At 42.6% G+C, this 17,921-nt stretch overlaps 1 protein-coding gene across 1 annotated transcript in view; it reads right to left on the reverse strand.

Moving 5' to 3' along the window:
- The window catches only part of MOB3B (MOB kinase activator 3B), a 104,282-nt gene that overhangs the window by 17,906 nt on the left and 68,455 nt on the right, over window positions 1-17,921 (reverse strand). The window contains exon 5 of the mRNA XM_075411034.1: window positions 7,902-8,104. Coding sequence (XP_075267149.1) covers window positions 7,902-8,104 — 203 coding nt within the window. The remainder of the gene's footprint in view (window positions 1-7,901; window positions 8,105-17,921) is intronic.

Raw genomic sequence — 17,921 nt, forward strand, 5'->3', positions numbered from 1 at the left:
CAGCTTCATCATATTTAACATCAGCTCCACTGACTGCCACCACTTCCAACCCCAAAGCTATCGACTTGCTACCATGGCTGATTGTCTCTCAGCCTCCATGAAATCAGCATTTTAATAGTTATCAGAACAGCACACATAAATGATACCTTTCTCTGTTTTTCTTCATTCAAGTGTAATTATTGCTTTCTGTTCTTATAAACAAAATGTTTATAAAAATCGGCTTCTGAGAAAAAGGTGAAAATTTTCACAGGATGGGACTTACAAAAAAAAGACTGCTGTAGAACAAGCAAAGCACAATGGCGATATTCTGCTGTCTTTTACCCCTGTGATCAGAGGGAAATTTCATTGTCATCAATAGTTTCCAAAGTTATGTATGAATCTGCTGGGAACCTGACCGGTTTGCAGCATATTTTTTGATATTTCTTAAAGGGCACAAAAGGTACTCTTTGCTCTAAAGCGGACACTGAATTGGTTAAACAGAAAAACATACAAAAATGGCATATACTAGTACCTCTGACAAACAGATTTGGGCATTTGACAATTCCTAATAGCTGTGAGAGAAGCAAGTGGACTCAAACCATGTCAATCATTTCTTCCTATGTAGCAGGTTCTCCTTACGCATCACTTCCCATTGTTTATTGACACGATATGAATGCTTGACCTGTCCACAGTTCTGCAACTGGGTGGCTCTCAAGAGATGAAATAGACTTGGGTTTGCCATCTAGCTTTGTTATTAGAACACCAGTTTCAGAGTACATATTAAATATACAAGCCCTGCACACATTCTCAGGCCCTCTATGACCTTGCACAGATTTGCACAGCAAAAAAAAGACCAAAAATCTTCCCCCCGACACGCCCTCGCCTCTCCTCTTTAGAGATATAATTTAAGGTTATGTTAATAAGTGATGCTCAACAATGAGAAAAAGAGCTAGGTCCGTATCTCCCACAAGTTCAAAAAAAAAAAAAAGCATGTTGGAAACCTTGTGCCTTCAAGTGAGCTACACCATGCTCAGACCTCCAAATTTAAAAATTTTACACTGAAATCTCACCACATTTTTAGGTGTTTTCTTTTTATTAACTTAACTCTGACAAACATAAGGCACAGTGAAATATCAGGCAAATTAAAATGCACAGATGTAGAAACAAGCTACTGCAACACACAGAGATCAATGCTGAGAAGCTGGGAGCAGTCTTGGCTGCATCACCAACTAACTGTTATCTGACAAAATGCTTTGCACTGAGATTCAATCACAAATCTCCATGTCCTCTGAATCAGAAGGCTCTTACATGACTGAAGGAGAAGTGTAGCTGCCAGATTCTTTGCCTCTGTCCGTCTGACACGCACCTTCCTGCTAGGGGAAAAAACCCACCCACTTTGTGGTTTAATGCCTGTCTGGCGTTAACTTTATTTTTTTTCAGAAGGTTTTAGTTTTTTCTTCCCCCTTGCCCTTTCTAGAGGTCATGTGGCTGTAGCTGCACTGATCCTCAGGTTTCATGACAGGGTCTCTGCCTCCTCCAGGTAAGCTTGGAGTGCATCAGTAAACAGGCTCTGCAATCACCAAGCCAAATCAGGCATCTGAAGGTGGTTGCCAGCTACTGCTAAAAAAGACACCCCACCCCCTCACACTGAGGAACCGAAGGAGGAATTCTTTTTCTCTGAAACAGTGTTATTTATACCAGGGAAAATTCTGTGACCTGCTGCTGCCACACTGCTAGAAGACACTTCAAAATGATAGACTCCTTTAGGGGGTACCTGCTCTACCTGTAGCAGTACTTTACTCTCGCTAGTTACCTGCTCTACCTGTAGCAGTACTTTACTCCCGCTAGTTAGTCTTTCGTTTGTGAGATGATAGTAACAGAAAGTGACGCATATCAGATAAGGTACTCACCTCTCTTTAAGGGAAAATCAGATTTATGATGATTTATCCTGTGGTAAACCATATAATTTGAGACAGAACAGCACTGTCTCATGATCCTGAAAGATCAGCGCGTCCTGTGCCTCCCTTCTCTGTTCTCATGAGATAAGCTGTTTTCACATATCCAGCTGCAAAAGATCCTGGAAAACAGCAACTGTGAACTGGCATTCGCAAAGCCACGAATCCAAAGCTGACTGGCTCTAGTAACTATTGTATTAGTATATAAGGTATTCACTTGAGCAATAAAATGATTCTGATTGAGCACAAGATTGGGGTCCGTGAAGTCATTCACCACATTATCCTGTGTTGAGCAAAAAGAAATAAAAAGCTATTTGGAAGGGACTATGTTGCCTGCATACAGCCATTAGTATTCCTTAAAGTAAAAAAAAAGCTCATGAGTGACCTGTCCCTGAAAAATGTATTAAAAACAGGTCTCAAGTTATATCTTAACTACAAAGAGCTACACCTCTGGCAACTGGGCATGGAGTATAAGGCTGCATTTATCGAGAATACTTTAACAGACACGAGGTGTTCTGTGAAGCAGTTCTGAAGATATCCAATCTACCCTGGGGGCGAAGAGGAACAAGGGTCTGGATCTGTCGTTCAGAGCCCAGACTAACAGACTACTAGTTTCATGTGAAGTCTACAGAGCTCAGAAGAATGATGGCGTGGTGCTTATACACCTCCCGTTTGCACCAGCGGAACTCCTAAAGCGACAGCAAAGCAAATCAGTGAATGCCAAGGAACATAGGAAGTTTTGGTCTTCCCATTCCTTTTGTATGTGTCAAGGATCCAGCTTGCTGCTGAAGGTAGGAAGTTGAACTCGGACCAAGCTCTACTGTCATCACAACTCTTACTTCATAGCATCAGAGTACTTTGCCAACATTGTTCAATTCAGGCTCATAATACTTCTGTCAAATGCTAAACATTCTTATAGTCCATATGGGAAAACTCATGAAGAAACTTCTTACCCAGAGAAAGGCAAGAAACCCACAACAAAACCGGAAACAGAAAGAAAGGATTGAACCAACAGATTGTGTATGACTTACCTTGCAGAGGATGCTTTACACTGGGCATAACCGGCAGGGTTTTGGTAGCCGGAGGCTAGAGGGGTGACTTGTTGTGGTGGGAGGCCAGAAGATGCCATGTGCCAGTCACAGCTACTTGCAGCCGCCCCTGAAACTGCTGTAAATAACCCACCATATGCCAGAACTTCAACCAGTCAGAGAAGCACATGGTGCCTCCGCTCACGCATGTTTAAGACAGCAGTAGCCACTAAGAGGAGAGGACACATGGCTGGTGGCCCTGTAGGAGATGTGGCTGGGGACGTACTCATGGAAAGAAGTGCCCTGTGCCAGAGCCGGCACATCCCTGAAGGGACTGTGGGTCATGGGCAGCCCACACCAGGGCAGCGACACCGCAAAGGGACTGTGTCCCACGGTAAACCCATGCTGGAGTGGAGAAAAACAAGTACATACATCCCAGGTGTCCTGCATTGTTCCTCACCTCATCAAAGGGATTAGGAATGGATGAGTGTAACATGTAGCAAAAGCAAGGTGAGTTGAGACTTGGAAGTGGAGAAAAAAAGTTTTTTACTCAATTAGAGCCTAGGGAAGCACGGTGTTTCTTCACCAAGTACTTTGTTAAATAGTCTTTTTTTCCTCAATACCCAGATCTGTAATCAAAAGTTTTGTTAACTGGCAATAAATGAAGTAAAATTCTCTGCACCAAGACTGTTTTGCTCATGATATGTTTATAAAGTACTCTGGCATATTTCTTAAGTCCTACATACTACAAAATCTATTGTTAGAGAAAAGGGATCACAGGAGGGAAGTAGAGGGGCATTACTTGATATAGCTGGGCTGCTGTTTGAACAGCAAGTTACTGTGCTGAGGCAGCTGCATTAAGATTCTCACTAAAAAGCACGTTTAGATGAAGTGTTTAAAGCACCCTATACAAGCCTATACAGGGTGAGGGTGGGATGGAGGTAACAGGCACCACTCCACTACAGAGTTTTGGACAGCGGAAGAGGCTCAGAAGTGAATTAAGGTGAACTACTGCCAGCGGAAAATAAAGTCAGTCGCACAGGGAGCCATCACAAAGCAGATGTCACATCTTAAAATTCAAACCTTAGTTTATTTCCTGATAGCCTCCCCATGGAGGTGTGCCTTAAAGGTCTTCTGAGAGCTTTTACAGTGCAGACTGCCTTGTCTGCCTGTTAGCTGCATCATCTTGAGTGCACTCACCGGGCCTGTGAAGGACAACCAGGGAATCAGGCCCAGCCAGCACGGGTTCAGGAAAGGCAAGTCCTGCTTGACCAACCTGATCTCCTTCTATGACCAGGTGACCCACCTAGTGGATGAGGGAAAGGCTGTGGATGTTGTCTACCTGGACTTTAGTAAGGCCTTTGACACTGCTCCCCACAGCATCCTCCTGGAGAAACCAGCTGTCCATGGTTTGGACGAGTGTACTCTTCGCTGGATAAAGAACTGGCTGAATGGCCAAGCCCAGAGAGTGGTGGTGAATGGTGTTAAATCCAGCCAGCGGCCAGTCACGAGTGGTGTTCCCCAGGGCTCTGTTTTGGGTCCAGTTCTTTATCAATGATCTGGATGAGGGGATTGAGTGCTCCCTCAGTAAGTCTGCAGGTGACACCAAGTTGGGTGGGAGTGTTGATCTACTGGAGGATAGGAAGTCTCTGCAGAGGGATCTGGACAGACTGGCTCAATGGGCTGAGGCCAACTGTATGAGTTTCAACAAGGCCAAGTGCTGGGTCCTGCACTTCGGTCTCAACAACCCCATGCAATGCTACAGGCTTGGGGAGGAGTGGCTGGAGAGCTGCCCGGCGGAAAAGGACTTTGGGGTGCTGGTTGACAGCCAGCTGAACATGAGCCAGCAGTGTGCCCAGGTGGCCAAGAAGGCCAAGGGCATTATGGCTTACACCAGGAACAGTGTGGCCAGCAGGAGGAGGGAGGTGATCGTGCCCCTGTACTCGGCACTGGTGAGGCTGCACCTCAAATACTGTGTTCAGTTTTGGGCCCTTCACTACAAGAAGGACCTTGAGGTGCTGGAGCGTGTCCAGAGAACGGCAACAAGGCTGGTGAGGGGTCTAGAGAACAAGTCTTATGAGGAGCGGCTGAGGGAGCCGGGGCTGTTTAGTCTGGAGGAGGCTGAGGGGGGACCTTATCGGTCTCTACAACTACCTGAAAGGAGGTTGTAGTGAGGCAGGTGTTGGTCTCTTCTCCCAACTAACTAGAGACAGGATGAAAGGCAACGGACTCAAGGTGCATCAGGGGAGATTTAGATCAGGTATTAGGAAAAATTTCTTTACTGAAAGAGAGAAGAAGTTCAGGCATTGGAACAGGCTGCCCAGGGAAGTTGTTGAGTCACCATCCCTGGAGGTGTTTAAGAGACGTGTAGATGTGGCCCTTGGGGATATAGTTTAGTAGTCATGGTGGTGTTGGGTTGACGGTTGGACTTCATAATCTTAGAGGTCTTTTCCAACCTTAATGATTCTATGATTCTACAAAAGGGCAGATATGCTTTCAGAGTTCTTCTTTTACCCCAGATTAACAAATTGGACATGCATGTTTTTCCTCAGAACCACCTGCGGGATCAGTGACTGTGCCAGCTTCCTTTTTTGTCCCCACATAAAACAGCTCTATGAAAGACTTGGGGATGTGTCAAATTAAGATAGTGATGTGGATGGGAAAAAGATACGCATTTGAAACTATAGCCCCCTCTTTGCCTGCAGAAAGGACAAGGTATGTAACTCCCGAATTGGAGGGGGAACCCTGTTTTAACCATTTTGCTTCATTGGATTTTATAACTGCTGCACTGGGTTGCAAAAGGCTGATAAAATCTATTTTAAACAAAGAGCATAAGTCCTCCAGGCTAATATTACTATGCATCTACTGCCTGCTTTCCCAATTACTCTTGTTTCTTGAAGTTATGTTGATAAATCAGTTGCCTTCCTGTTCATTAAAGCATGTGGCAGTCTGTTTATTTAATCATCTCTTGGCCCATTTTCTAATTAAGGGGAATAATGTGGGCTCATTTCCTGCCGTGGTGAACCTGGCAGGGCACAGGTTGTCCTCAACTACTGCATTAAAATTCAAGATTATTTGTAACGTCTGCTTTTGTTTGGCAACTCTTTCCCTTCTCTCTGCCCAGCTGAAGACAAAAATAGAGACATACATTTTCTTCTGCATTTCCACACTGCTGACACCCACCCAAGTCAAGGACAGGAAGATGGAAGCAGGTGGAGCTTTGTCAATTTGCTGACATGGTGCCTCCCCAGGTGAAACATTCTTCTGGGAGATACTGCATACCAGCAAAGTTAATAATGCTGCATCATATGATGATCCTAAGCATAATTTTGTGAAGGGAGGGAATGCTGGAATGCAAGGGGAAAGCACACACCAGTTAGAGCACGTTCCTAGCTTGCTCTGTTGCTGGACTTGGGCCACCTTCTGCACCACTCTAGCCCAAATCCTTCATCTGTCTGCTTATTGCAGGAATATTGCTAACCACCAGCTGCAGCATTAAACAATTTTTGTGCTCTCTGTATTCTAAAGCAAGCAAGGATCTTATAGTGGCCTTAAGATCGCCTGTCTTCCTACCTCTGAGATCTCGTGCCTTGTATCCTGCTTGTGACACATCCTCAGCACCTAACAGCTGCAGCTAACCTAGGATTACTAGTCTGGTGGGGAGGTTCTCTTTTGCAGGGTCTCCTTCTCTCCCTTACGACACACTTACATGGCCTATGAAGTTCTTCTATCTAGAAATAAACCATATATACATTGCAAGTTATCAATACACGCCATACGCAGTGTCTTTCAGCAGGGCTTGTGAACTGCTGAAAACAAGACCATCCATTTAATCTCACTTTACAGGCTCTCCTTCAATCAACGTAAGCAAAAACACGTACCACACCTGCAACAGCTCCAATTCCTGTAGAAATGCAGGCAAACATCACTTGGCCACAGTTTCAGAACTGTTCCACACCAACTATGCTAAACACCTCCTTGCAGTGTGCCTTTAAGTGGAACAACTGAAAACTTGACGAGGTCCTGGGCAACCCTCTCTAGATGACAGTGCTTTGAGCAGGGATTTGTCCTACATAGGTGCCAGCCAACCTCAGCTGTTCTGTGATTATGTGGGAAAAAAAATAAATCCCAGTGGTTCTAGCACTTCATCAATAAGCTGTATGACACAGTATTTTCCAAACTCTGACCCATGGAGAAGCGTTGCCCCGACCCCTTTTGAAGTGAGGGTTTGTGCATAAGCTGCTTTCTGAATTGCTCCTTACTTTTCCTTCTCTGCTTTCACTTTTGTTTTATTTGCATTTGCAAGCAACAGCAAAAGCATTTCCATTTCTGGAGCCTTACTTTTGGAAACAATGAATTTAATTTTGATCTATTTCAGTCAAAAAGGAAGTGTCTGGTTTTGTTACGCTGCTAATTGTCTGAATCCTCTGTCTCACCTCATCTGTCTCACTTAGATCCAGAGAGTGCTTTGGATCTAACACACTCAATACCTTCACAAACACCTACTTAGAGATAAAAAAAAAAATCACCTTTATATAGACCACTGTTCCCTTCATACACATTCATGTGACTGCTATGAGTACCACGCTGTTACTGACTAATGAAAAAAGACAGAATTAAATTCTATATAAAACATACTACAGGAAGAAGCAGAAGACAAATGAACTTCTATTTGCAAATGGCAGTACTTCTTACCTTGTATTTTTCCATACAAAATACATTGCACTTTTCTCTTTATACTGAACCTACTGAACATCTCACAAATAGCTCAGCAGATAGAATGGGTCTGTGGACAGAGGCAAGAGTTCATCCCCTTAAATTGCCGGTATTCAGTCATGGACCTTACTCCCCAAGGGAACCCACTGCAACAAGTGTGGGAAAGACTCTGTAAAGGGAGGAGGAAAACTTCCTAGAGCTTTCCCCCAGATTCCACACTTACCAAAGGCTCTAGTTCTTTGCGGTCTATGAGGTTGAGCTCTGTCACAAAGTAATAAAAATGCTTGTAACAGGTATTGACGTGAGCCTCAGCCCCCATAAGGATGATGCGGTCAAAGTGATGGATGTAGACGTGAACAAACACCCGAAAAAGCCGGCAGAGTATCTTCTTGCAGATCTGAAGGAAGTTCTTTGGAAAGGGAACACCTGTGAATAGAGAAGGAAGGGTTGTCATCACTGTCCTGTCATCCTCCCAAGACAACAGCTTTGGAGCAAAGTGTGAGTTTGTAATGGCAAACTAGGTTATGACTTCCTAGCCCTCCTTTCCAAACCAGAAGATTGTTTAACGCACACATTTATCTGACCGCTAGCATGAAAGATAACCCAATACTTAAGGAACTTCAACGGATTAAGACTGAGAGCTACGAGTCCTTTTTCCCTGAATAATTTAATGGAGGAACATCCAGTATTGTAACATTCAGATATGTGATTTTCACTGCAGTGCACAGTGCCCCATTAACATCAGTGGCTTTACATCCTGAGATGGCCGTTCCCCATACTGATACATACAGAGCTCGTCCTAGAAGTGATAAGACACTCTCCAGCTCATCTTATTCAACAGTGGCATCCCACAGCATGAAGTTTAATAATGAACCTGAAACGACTGACTGAAGGACAGATCCCTTTACTTCCACCTTTCTTCCAGTCTTATGCACCAATCTGATTTCTCTTTTAACAGAGTAACTCTTGAAGAGACACAGGAACAGCTCTCCCAAAATACCTTAGCAGTTACACCACTTTGCAGCTGGAGACTCCAAAGCAGCAGCAAAAGCAACATTTGCACGTAAACAGCCAGGCATCCACCGTGTGGAACCAGTAATTCCTTCAAAACCACCCTTCATTAAAGATTGATCCTGCACAGCCTTGTGTACCATTGAGCTGCCCCAAAAAGCTGAAGGGTTCATCCCCTTCTGTGATTGTGCCTCAGATATGATGACTTTAGTGCCATGCGTGAAACTACTGCTACTTTGCTTTGTTGCACATCCTCCTGATTTTTCAGTTATAGTTCATGTTTTAGTCAGATTTGAACTACATAACTCTAGCTACTGCTTCTTTAAAAAAAAACCGAAAACCTCACACTAACCAGTCCCATAATCCCTAAAAGCCCAGCTCATGCTCTCAACAAGAAAAAAGTTTATTATTTGCAAAAAGAAGATGGAGATATTAAATTAACACTGTTGCAAGCTTTCTAGTTTTCAAATTTTAGTCTCCTGTTAAATACTGCTCAGCACTCAAGAGTGGTGAATTAAAGGATAATTTGCCCAGTTTCACTGGGGGGGATGTGAGGACATACAGTGAGAATTTCCACACTGTAAATAGATTTTAGATTACAGATTACATAAATTATCAACTGTGGCTGTAACCAGTCTGGGTCTCATCAACAGAAACATGCGTCTTATTCTGGACTCCCTGGCCAAGCAGGTACCAGGGTACATCCACTGCGGATGTGAACAACCCTGTGTCTGTTAGCACGTGAGTGGGGAAGCACATCAGCAAGCGGAAGTCTCCTGCTTAGTTTACTCCTGAATCGCTTCTACACTTGCCGTAGCTGAGGGGTAGATAATGTGGGAAGGCCTCTTGGGCTTTTTTTTAGCCTGTACTGGGTTCACTGGGGGCAGATCCTTTTGATATAATTTCAAGCAGCTTTAGAGACGCAGTGCAGCCCTTCTTACTCCTGATGTATAAAGTGAGAAACAGATAAATAGCTGCATTTATCAAAGCACAACTACTTTACCTCCTTAAAAAATGTTTGGTTTTGGTTGTCACATCCATTCATCTCAATGCTAAAGCTAATATTGAATCTCAGAGAGGAGGAGGTCTAAATGCTCAAGTCATGAACTAAGACATCACTAAACTACAGAAATGATAACATATACAGATATCTTGGCAATATTTGAATCAAAACTCCACACGATTAGCCAAACACCTGGACTATAACAAATGATTGCTGTTACTTCCAAGGGCAAAATAAATACAATCTACCAAAAACCATAACAGAAACCCCATTTAGTTGCTTATTAACCAGGGGGATCACATTTCAGCCATCAGAGAATAGCTGGCACTTATCACTGCAAGCTGGTTCACTGAGCTGAGAGATGAATTCTTGAAGGCATTTTCTGATACAGTACAAGCATGTTCCAAAACGGAGAATAATGAGTTTCATCCTCCCCAGGCTGACATATGATTGTTACTAAAGATATTACTGTAAAGAACAAACTCGTACTTCACTATTAACTGACTAAAACTGAATAAACCAAGCTGACAGATCTTTAACTTCTCTGCAGCCCATGTTCCCACTTAACAGTTACAAGCAGTAAGTGCAAAGGCCGTAGAGTACTGTTTCTGCTGTGGGTAAGGACCTTCATCTGACAACTTCTTAGATGTGTTAGGCAGTGATAGAGGGGATTGTAAGAAATGTGAAACTATAACAAAAAGCCTTAATATTTTTTAGTTTTTAGTAGTCTTTAGTACTGTAACTTGTATTCCTGCATGCATAGTGATCTGACAATGTAATTATTACACTAATCCCTGTTTTCTCATTAAGGAATGTAGTGGAAGGACATGGGCACAAACTATCACTTAGTCGTTAGACAAAATAATTAAGTGAAACAAAAGTGGTCTTGATTCTCAGCAAATAATTGGGATAATTGTGGGATAAAAGAGACTCCTAAATAACTCTACTCCAGACTGGTCGGCCTTGGGAGGGCAAATGCGCCAAGCTACAGAGATAAGGAGGCACCAAGAGAGCAACAAGACTGGAGCAAAACAACCTGAAGGACATGATATACGTGATGCTAGAACTGAGTTTGCGCAGAAAGAAATGTCAATCAGTGAACAGCGTGATGAAGAGGATGGGCCTTCATCTTGGGACCCCCGAAGACCACCCAAAGATACTAACAGACATGCGTGAAAGATATTTACATATGGTAATTAGAAATATAATGAATAATTACCTGTGTGATTGTATTTAACCTGAAGCAACAGGGTGTCTGGCGCGCACGTTTGGAGGAGAGATCCCCCGTGTGCCCGGCGCCGCAATAAAGAATACCTGCGTAACAGTATACATTGTACTGTTAGGTTTTTCTTACCGGATCTTTGAATCAGCAGTCAATTTAAGGACATGTAAATACACACAGGAAAAAAATAGCTGGTGCAGAAGAGCCTAGGGTCAATAATAAACTTGCAGTGTTCCCACAGCTCCTCATGTGCATTAAGTTTTCAGACAGGCTGTGTAGTTTCATTTGCCATTGTGGAACTTCTCTCGTTTTGCAAAGCTATCTTTGTTTCATCTACTCTTAAATAAACAGCAAAACATTGCTGCTATCACACATTTATCACCCGGGTATGGCAGAACCCATAATGGCTCTCCGACTTCTCTCCCCTTCCTGTAAAACTGGTTTACAGACTGACATGGTGTGCTAAATAGTTAAAAACTGCCTCCTTGTACAACTGAAAGCAACTGGCAGCTGTGCAGTTAGCTAGACTCGTGAGCCTCGGAGAGCCTGCCAGCCCATCTGCCCCTGGAGTACAGAGGAGGCTCAAAGTTTGGTCAGCCTCAAGGTGCAGATGAGCATACTGAGGTGGCTGCACCACTAGTTTAGACATACACTCTGCTGCTCTCTGTGTTCAAAATTAGACAAAAGGATGGTAGAAATGCAGTCTCAAAGGAAAAAAAATTAATATAACAGAATAGATTCTGATCTCAATTATACTAGAGCGAATACAAAGCAATGCCATAAAAATTTAAAAAATCATAGTGAAATGATTCTAGATTTATATTCTGAGGTCAGAATTTGGCCTAATGTTTTGTTCCCACTGCAACTGCTATAGTTGTAAATAAATCAGCCACAGAACATAAGCATTATGAGTGGCTCTTGGGAATGGACTAGCTTAGATTTAGATCCTTGACTTGTTAAGGAGTCTGTTCTCCGTTCCTCAGCTCAGCCACAGTAGCCTTTGCCTTCTCCCCTCCAAGCCCTCATTTAACATGGAGTCCAGATTTAATAATTCCTCTTCTGGAACTTTGTAGTTAAAAAAGGAGAGGAAGAGAAAGGAAAAAAAAAAAACAACCCTAAACCTACCAGAAGTCCAAGTATGTATTTAAACTCTGGATTATTTTTAACAGCGAAAAAACTTTCCAAGAAGAAAGATGACTGTCTTTCTACCTGCAAGGGGATACTGTAAAAAGACAGAATGTAAAACCACCAAATTAGATAGCTGAGTTATGGTTACTAAAAGGCAAAGAAATATAAAGATGACACTGAAATTTCTGAGCTAGCTGCTGCTTGCTGAAAAAAATATTTCTTGATGAGTGAACTGGCAGCCTTGATTCATCTGTAGGCTGAGCCCCAGTGTTGATGTACGAGAAGAAAGTAATAGCAGGGTCCTTTTTGTCAGCCTGGTGTTCAAAACCCCAGAGCTCCCCATTATGTCCCAAGAACATGCAAGCAGCTTTCAAACATCCCAGTCACACACCAGAAGCTCCTTTAACTCAGGCTTATATATGCAATTGGGAAACAATTCAGTGTGGGGCAGACAGTCATGATATAACCAGTAACAAACACAGCCAGCATGACTGGACCCCATACCCCTCTGGAGCATGTGCTGTACTTGCCAGAGCTGCACTAACAGACAGCCTCCTCCTGCAGAAAAGCTGCACCCGTACACTCTGGTGACAGATGCACCACAGCAGCACAGGGGAGCAACCACGCCATTTCCCCTGCGCTCCAACCTCTCTCTACTCCCTCGACAGTTCTGCTTCTGTTGTCTTGCTAGAAAAGCTACTTGCTACTCCTAACATGAGCAAGACTCTCCACAACTTCCAAAACTCAACTTACCCAATCCATTTATCCAGTTCTTTTCCACCAGAAAATGGAGGGATTTTTTCCTTCTTTTTGAAAACAGCCTTATACCCACAGCTTTCTGTAGACTATCAACTTCATTTTTTACACATTCTTAATTTGCTGTCAGGTGATTTGCTCCTGTGCCACAGTGAGCATTCGTATCTAATCTATCCATCACCAAACGGACATATAGCACAGTGCTAACAAAGTGAGTCATGCGATTGATCTGTTGTCTTTTTTCTTTGAGTGTTCCACACATGTGACAACGGAGACAGTGTCATGGCCCTCCTCTCACAGCACTCCCCAAAAGCAGTGTTACAACTGCTATCTGCTCACAAGGCTGGTCACAGTAACATGGAAAAGTAAGCTGAAGATCTCGTGCAGTGATTTCCAGTAAGTTAATGGTCTGTTGCTTTAAAATACAGATGTTTTAATGCAAGGTCCTTATTTAAATCCTGCTGACAGAAAACCTGTTGTTTGCATGATGCAAAAAAAATGGTGGAATAAGGCAGAGAGAATACAAGTTAAGGAAACTAAATTAGGTGGGGCTAAAGGAGGGTAACTAAAGGTCTGAGATGAATACAACAGGCAAAAATTCTGTCTCATTTTCTTCTTACTCCAATATGTATCACAGCCTCCCCTGAAGCAGGTCAGCTGCACACCTTAGAGAGGAAACAGAAGAAAATCCATGATACAGTTTGTCTTTGTTGCCTGATTCATTATCTCTAGGTAAGAGTCAGAAAGTATACGGCCCCAGAAAATCGATGCTGAGGAACCAAAGAGAACAACCCAGGCTTTTTGCCTGCAATGTTACACGTGGTTCTCCACTGCCTCGCACCTGTAACATGCAATGAACATGACTGCCCAGTTAAATCTTCTGTGATGCCAGACGCGTGAGCATTTTTGGCCTTCTGTATGTGTGTGGTTTGAAGTCTTGATTTACTCAAGAGAAGATGGTAAGCCCTTTGGCAATTGTGCACAGAAATTCTGCTGCTTATTTGAAAATCCTTTTACAAGCCACAATCATAAATAATTCTTTTTTTAAAATACACGTGTGAGAAAAAAGAGAGACTCCTTTCTCCATTGGCAAAAGGGCTGACACTATACTATTGCAAACACACAACACATACCAACTTGGTAAAGTAAGATTTTTTTCTAGTTTTGTAATAAGGAGCAAGAAAACTGTGTTACCAGAATCTAACAATTTGGAGAAGGCACCTGAACCAAACCCTTCTTCCCCTCCTCCCTCGGTGTTTTCCTTCTCCTATTCCTGCCCCAAGTAGAAAAAATTGCAAAAGATGCCCTCAGCTATTGCTGGAAGCTTTGCTGAAAAAAACACCTATCCTGATCCAAGCAGATATTTAATGTTGTCTCAGTGTCTTAGTCAAGCACATGTCTGTTTCAAGAGCCAATAAAAACAATGTCAGTTTTGCTGGACTTTGTTCCTCATACAAATAAGCAGACAGCTGGAAAATACTAGGGATAAACTAGACTACCATGTACCTATATCCTCCTGACACTGCCCTCATTTCTGCTCTCATATCAGAGAGAGCAGCAGAAGGGAAAACAGTTTTGAGATTATATTGCTTTCTAAGCAAAATCGTGACCTTTTCTCTTTTTAAGCAGCGCTGCCTCTAACAGCATTACTCTAGAGTGAATAAATCAGCAGGCAGGCCTACTGCAGATCTGCAACGTACTCATGTGCTGTCCTGGAGAGAACTCTAAAAGGAACAAGGTGCAGATGAGAAAATTGTTTGAGGCTTTCCTCTACTTGAACATCCACAACAGCTCTCTCACCTGCTGTATACCAAGACATCAGTGATGGCACTGAATTTTGCCATTCAATAAACAACTTCTCCAGAAGCGGTGTCTTATTATATAAATACTGCGAAACACCTAAGTATGCAAAGCACTTGAATTGACTCACTCTGAAATCAGAGGACAGAGCGACCTAAATCTTTGTGCCATAAGCCAGATCCCTTGGATTTTAAGCAAATATTCAATGGCCGCTCCTGACTACAGTCTGAACTCCTTCCTGTTACTTCTTACTTCTGCCTCTGCTATTGCAGAGGAACAGAAGAGAAACACTGCAATGCCAGAGAGCAGAACACTCTTGCTGCCTGTACTAAGCAAGGCTAGTTTTAACCCAGACAATAATCAGGCTGATAAATCCATTAGAATAGATCTGTATGTCTTCAAGGCAGTGAGAACACTGAATGCCATAGTAATCTGCAGAGTCATGGTTTTGTGACAGTGTAATTTATCAAACACATTTGTCTGCCCTGCAAGATCAATCTTCACCACAGTAACAAAATTACATTTGTTGGAGCATTGCATTTGAACAACTTTATATGGCATTAATACACATATAGCCTAAAACAGGCTTGGCGATCCATTAGAATAATTTAGAGCTCTCCCTGCCTTAGCAGAGACAAGTGAACAAGTGAACAAAATGCAGCCTCTTCTGGGACAGAAAATACAGCAGCCATTTGGCAGTATAACAGCTTAGCATAGGAAAACGGAGTTTATTAACCCCATGAGTGAACATAAGGAAAAAGTATGTATGAACACCGGAGCCTGGCAAAGACATCAATGGAAAAACTGTCCTCCCCACCTGGCACAGGTTTGTTAATAGCTTTGTTCCTACAATACTTCACCATGGCCTGACAATTGCTGGGTAAAGACATGGTTTTGGCTTTCCACGCTGAGTGCACCACTGGCCAGCATGGCTTTTGTTTTTGTTATTACCTTCTGACATCCTCAGGAAACTAACATTCTGGTTCCCTGTTAATTTCACAGGCACACTGGAAGAAACGTGCTGTTTTAAGGGCCCCCTCTTGGGCTTTCTGATGTAGCAAGGTGCAGCAATATGAAACATTACCAGAAGCAGCAAGCAGCATGGTCTTGGAAACGCACTCAGAATCAGACAAAACACCCTCCTGTCCCCAAGACACAGATATTCCAGCAGTTAACTGAAAAACAGAGGCCTTACATCTGCCAAAACTCATGGCATGACATTAACAAGTAACTGTAGTTGAAAGGTTAATATCACAAAAGAATGTTTGCTCTTCAGATGATTACTGTGCTACATTCCTTTTCAGTGGGCCATTAGAAGAAACATTCAGGCAGTTCTAACACCTCAGATCACAGCCTTTGTGTCTCCTAATGCAAGTTATTTTCTGGCGCTTTGGTATCTGTGCTCACTTAGGAATCTTGTACGTGTTTGAGAATATCCTCAGTGCCTACCTGTAGCTCCCTGGTGAGGTAATTCATAAGTTTTAAATAAGCTATTTTTCCCTCCAGTAAAACGTAGTTCTTTCATGACATAGGGAAAGAAAACTGAACAACAGCGTGCAAGAGAAGTTTCGTGGAAGATCGGAAGTTCTGATCCAGAAAACTGAGAATAAAAAACCGCAATAACAGAATCACAGTCCGTGACTTTTCTCAAGTTAACCCTGATTTACAACAGCACAGCCTGGAATAAAGTTCAGTGTCCTGGAAGAGATTCTGCAGGCTGACAAGTCAGGGCTCTTGAATCTGCTTTTACATGTTTAACTATTTTTGCTTTTATAATGGCAGATCTCAGGATAACACAGCAGACGCTTATCACAACTTTCTTTTTTTAAAGGGTTGTAAAATGAATGAACCCATCAGATGAAGAAAAAAGAGCCAAGCAAACCCCTCTCAGCATACTGAAGCACTCTCAAACATCAGAGAGCTAAGCCAGATTCACTTTTCGGAAGTTCGTAACTGCAAACTGAGCTACTCTGTCTTCAGTTGCTGCCAATCCATGCCCTTGCTCAAACGAGGCACCTGAAGCTCTGCTTCCCTTATGCTCTCAGAAATGCCTTACTGGAAGAGGTCAGTCCCTCCCTCCCACAATAAACACTAACTGATGTTCAAACACTAAACAGGATATCTAGCTTTCCTTTGAGGAACGCTCAGCACATGCCTGGTATGTACTGGTTGCATCAGGTTGAGTACCAAAGGCAATGCTGACTTTTTTCATGTCAGAGCAGAGGCAGAGAAGGCAGTGCTGTCTTTTATGTATCACTCAGATTTTTTGGCGGTATTTTCTGAGCCAAGGACACACAAACCTCTTTCTACTGTTTTGCAGAGGGTTATGTTTATCAATAGAAAACCGATGAATCTGGGCAACTGCACTCTTTCTGCTATCTTGAAGCTGCTGTGCTGAAAGGAAGAGAAGACTTTCAATGTCAAAAGGCAGTAGAATCATAGAAAGTTTCGGGTTGGAAGGGACCCCTAGAAGACATAGCATGACTCTGTAGCCCAGCAGGTAAAGTCCTGCTCCTGGAAGTGCTCCTGCATTTTGCAGTATGATATTAAATTCATAAAAGGAAACCCATTTCAAATCATTCAGGAATAGGAACCAGACTACATAGGACTTTACGCTCACAGATGACAGCACTTTCCAAGAGATTTCAGGTTATGTCGGCAGGCATGCGCGCACACACACACAAATCCACACATGCAAACACTCCCACGCACACTCACACTGCGAAGCCCACATTGACTGACAGGTTTCGGATCCCATGTAATTCCAAAACAGGAACTAGAGTTATATAAAGAGGCTTTGAATGTTTTGATTGCATATGCCTCTATAAGACTATATTTACTATTACAGTACAGGCCAGTGATGCTTGGATTTACAAGGCACTCAAAACCTACTACTGCCCACACAAAGGAGCTACTATAATTTAAACAGATTCTTCCAATATACCATTGACTAGATACGATCTGTCTCTTCAGATGCCGAGGGCTCTATCTGGTACCCAGAAATCAAAAGAAGCTTTACCACTAATTTCACTGAAAATTAGTCTGGAAAATCAAGGAGCATGAGTGTCCTGTTTCTTTCAAAGAACCATGAAGCTAAGCAGCATAATATTATTTTAATGTCACTAACAAAGGACAATTACAGAAACAATTTCAAAATTGCATTAACTTGATCTTAACCAACTACTTTAACAAGATTCATGTGTTAATAAAATTTTTGAACAAAAAGAGGTCAATAAAAATCAAATGCACTACAGGACCAAAAGTGTTCAAAGAGAACAAATGAAAGGAATATTTTAAAACATAATTAGCCAAACATAAGTTGA

This window comes from Opisthocomus hoazin, chromosome Z, assembly GCF_030867145.1.
Source record: "Opisthocomus hoazin isolate bOpiHoa1 chromosome Z, bOpiHoa1.hap1, whole genome shotgun sequence".
Lineage (NCBI taxonomy): Eukaryota > Metazoa > Chordata > Aves > Opisthocomiformes > Opisthocomidae > Opisthocomus > Opisthocomus hoazin.